General features: G+C 36.2%; 1 protein-coding gene across 1 annotated transcript; it reads left to right on the top strand.

Annotated features, from left to right (window-relative positions):
* Nucleotides 1-1,600: 1,600 nt before the first annotated feature.
* On the top strand, nt 1,601-2,706 carry LOC125850624 (protein STRICTOSIDINE SYNTHASE-LIKE 10-like). Its single transcript, XM_049530486.1, has one exon. It carries the CDS (start codon nt 1,601-1,603, stop codon nt 2,690-2,692), a length of 1,092 nt encoding a protein of 363 aa, XP_049386443.1. The 3' UTR covers nt 2,693-2,706.
* The last annotated feature ends 1,456 nt before the right edge of the window (nt 2,707-4,162 follow it).

Below are 4,162 nucleotides of genomic sequence, written 5' to 3'. Positions count from 1 at the left end.
CCCACTGAACATCAACTCTTTCGCAGTATTTGGTATTGCCCATGGGGTCCCAAACTACCTTCTTGTCCATTATATTCAACAATTCAAGAGTGACAAGAACTTCCAAAGCATTGACGGAAACACTAGATGATTATCCATCTATGGGGAGGCCATATTGTTGTCGAATAAAGCGAGCAGTTTTCTCAAAGGGATTAGGGAGACTGCGGAGAACCCTGGACTTAATTATGATGATTATGGTTGGGGCCGAAATCCAAAAGAAGAGGAAGAGGAGTAAGAAAATGATTGCATCGAAGTAGTGCATGATAGCAAAGAGGATGATTAGCATGTTCAGAAACTATAAACAGCTACCAACTCTCCTAAAACCAACTATTTAATTCATTTATCTCTGATAGACTTTTGATAAGTTAAACAACAAAATGACTCATATTTTACAAATATACTTAGGTTCAGTTTTAGAGAGGAACAAAAGGAGCAAACTTTCCGATGAAATAGAGCATGTATATATATATATATATAAGCAAACATGGAGTCTGGAAATCAGGAAAATTCAAAATGCAGACAAATCCATCAAAAATAAAAATAGAAGGTTGAACTCAGCAGGAAATCAAAATATTGTATGCCTCAATAGATTAGTTAAAGACTTACCTAAAATCAGAGTGGAGTCCGGAAGGGCGAATTGCGCACTGTTGGGGCTTTTCCGTGAAACCTAATAATGGAGTTTGCGGAAGAAGAAGAAGTGAGAGAGCTGACGCATGGCAATAACGTCCCGCCGGCGACAAGAAATTCCGCCGGCTACATTGAAGATTAGGAGAACGTCTCTTCGTAGTTACTTATAAGTTATAATTAATAGAAGGCTAATCACATACCTACACACATTTATTTTACTTAATTAATACACGTGGTTAAAAATTAAATTTATTCTTTTATCCGCCAGCCAATCCGTAAATTGGAGGTGTGAGACTATTTATTTAAGAGAGAAATATCAAAAACACCCCCTAAACTTGACACAAATTATTAGTTTATCTCCGAACTATTGACAACATTTAAAACACTCATCTACTTGATTAACTAATCTTAGATACATCCCTGATACACTCCCGATATGCAATACGTTGCTTCACTGAACTCGAATTGAGAGAGAAGCATTTGTGTTCTATTCAAGAATCAATCGGCAAAAGCTTAAAAGAACTCGAACATAAGGAAAAGGATGAGGCCAATTTAGGTAAACAATAAAAAACTTGGCCAAATTATGTTTAGGTTATGGGGCGTGGACGTGTAGTTTCTGGTAACAACAAATACAACATACCCAGTGAAATCACACAAGAGTGTTGTTTGAAAAGGATAGAGTGTACACAAGTCTTGCAACTACCTTTCGAGAAATTATCTTTACATTCAATGGCCAGCAATATGTGTATTTAGTTATTAATGTAGTGGCAATTAATACTTTACTGTCACTAAATATTTGCGGGCTAATTGTAGTAGTGACAACTATTAAATACCATTGCTTCTACAACAATAACTAACTTGTCAACTAAATTTGTATGTATAAAAGAAGAAAACTTGGACATAATCTCATCACCAAAAAAACATTTTCCGATCAATGAATGCTTCAAATATATTATTGTTGCTCATTGCAACTGTAGCACTATTTGCCTCAGTTAATTTAGCCTTTGATGATTCGGAAAACGCATTGAAATCCCAAAATGTCCTCTCAAAATCCGAAATCATCCAACTTAATGGAGCAATTGGACCAGAGAGTGTTGCTTTCGATCCAAATGGCGAAGGCCCATACATAGGAATAGCCGATGGACGAATTCTCAAGTTTCAAGGATCATCTTGGGCTGATTTTGCAGTCACCTCTTCTCAAAGAGAGAATTGTACATTGCCTTTTGCTCCAGAAATGGAGCATATATGTGGGAGGCCATTAGGCTTACGATTCGATACCAAAACAGGGGAACTCTACATTGCTGACGCCTATTTCGGGCTCCAAGTTGTTGGACCAAAAGGAGGATTAGCTACACCATTAGTCCAAAAATTAGAAGGTAAGCCTCTCGTCTTCACAAATGACGTTGACATTGATGATCACGACGATGTGATTTACTTCACGGATACAAGCACAAGGTACCAACGCAGACAATTTGTCGACTCTCTTTTAAGCAGAGATGCGACTGGCAGGCTAATGAAATATACTAAATCAACCGAAAAAGCAAAAATATTAATAAGAGGCCTTGCTTTTGCAAATGGTGTAGCTTTGAGTAAAGACCGGTCATTCGTGCTAGTGGCTGAAACTTCTAATTTTAGAATTTTAAGGTACTGGCTTAAAGGCCCCCTTGAGGGAACACATGATACATTTGCTGAGTTGCCGGGGTTTCCGGACAACATTAGAATAAATTCGAAAGGGGAATTTTGGGTAGCTCTACAAGCAATAAGATCACAATTGAGTTTTTCAAATTCGGAAATGGGAAATGCATTGTTGAAGCTCCCGTTCATCGCACAACAATTGGACGACTTGTTAAGTGGAGGGCTGCTGCACGCTACAGCAATCAAGCTAAGTGAGGACGGGCGAGTTTTGGAGGTTCTAGAAGATGTTGAAGGCAAGACGTTGAGGTCTATTAGTGAAGTTCAGGAGAAATATGGCAAGTTGTGGTTTGGTTCTGTTATGATGCCCTTTTTGGGACTTTATGGATTTTGAGTTCAAGTAAAGAGTTCAACTAAATAAAGAATATATCCTTTATCTAGAGACCATTCTATGAGTAATTTAAGTTAAATTCAAGTTATGTCATTTTCAAGCTTCTAATATGATGATTATACTATGTTATTATGGAGAAAAAAAATATTTTAATCTCTCAAAAAGATTTTTTTTTTTTAATGTTTTCATTTTAATTTCAGCAGACCATTGATGTCAAATTGAATTGCCTCAAAAGCATTCATTATGGCAAATTCGGTAGTTGCCATCTTTTTGATCCATTTTACATATTATAATAGTTAAGACTTTATTGTCATTGTTCTTTTCATTTATTGGCATTAAGAAATGATTTGTACATTGGAGCATTCTTATTTATTTAAATTAAAAATAGTCAAAAACATATATGGGATGTCATGTTTTTGAAAGTTTTCTATCAGCACTATTATGTGTTTACTTTTTCTACTTAAATTGTCACCCGCTAATTATCAAAACACTTCTGAATTGTCAGTTGTTTCTTGTTTCTACCTGAATCATCACTCGAACTGGCCCCAAATCAAAAGAGGGATGTTCTGGTCCAAACCCAACCCAAATCAAAAGTGGGATTTATTTCTTTTAGTTGAGTGGGGTCAAAAAGGGTTTTAAAAAAACGGGTGAGATGATTGTTTTAAAGTCATGTGGCATTTTTGGAAATTTAATAAAAACAGTTTAGGATTTTCTTTTAATTCAATAAATATAGACTTGTTAATGAAAAGGGTAATATGCAACTTTTGTTAGACAACGAAGGTATATATGCATCATTTATTAGATATGACGAGGGTGTATATATATATATATGCGCAACGTATCATGTTTCTCCACAACTTCACTGATAAACTTCAACGTCTTGCCTTTAACATCTTCTAAAACCTCCCAAAAACTCTTCAATAACTCATTTATGAGCCGACAGTAAACGTAGAAATCCTTAAACGTGTAATGACAACAAACTAATCAGAACATCCATTCAAGAAATGCTCATGTTCTGAAATAGCCGTTACAGCAAGGCACAACAAAGAGTTATAATACTACATCAACATTTCTTTCTCGTTTTTCAACTTAAACTTCTAAGCAAAAGATCGAGATCAACTTAAATCTATGTGGACAATTTCTGTTTTAGGTGATGCACACGAAAGCTTTGAGATCTCAGTGAAGAATTCGAATCTTGTATCAAGAGGTTTTTAATCTAGAAACTGTCCATTGATTAGCATTCTCTCCAACACCAGGAAGTTGGCTAAATAAGGTTGATAAGCTGCATCTCATGTGTTTTTCCCTTAAAGTTTCCTAGTTTAACTTCTCCAAGGTGATTAAATACCATGTTTGACAAATTTTTGAGTTCAAGGGATTTTTCATGTCACGCCCCGAGCCTACACCCCGGACGTGGCTGGCACTCGAAGACCATTGATGGCCTCGTGCGAACCCTTGGCCTAGCTTACTTAACTC

Source organism: Solanum stenotomum, unplaced genomic scaffold (assembly GCF_019186545.1).
Source record: "Solanum stenotomum isolate F172 unplaced genomic scaffold, ASM1918654v1 scaffold18208, whole genome shotgun sequence".
Lineage (NCBI taxonomy): Eukaryota > Viridiplantae > Streptophyta > Magnoliopsida > Solanales > Solanaceae > Solanum > Solanum stenotomum.
This window is presented reverse-complemented; position numbering and strand designations above follow the sequence as displayed.

Coding starts and splice junctions, on each gene's coding strand:
- LOC125850624 (XM_049530486.1), top strand. CDS start 1,601: ATGAATGCTTCAAATATATTATTGTTGCTCATTGCAACTGTAGCACTA.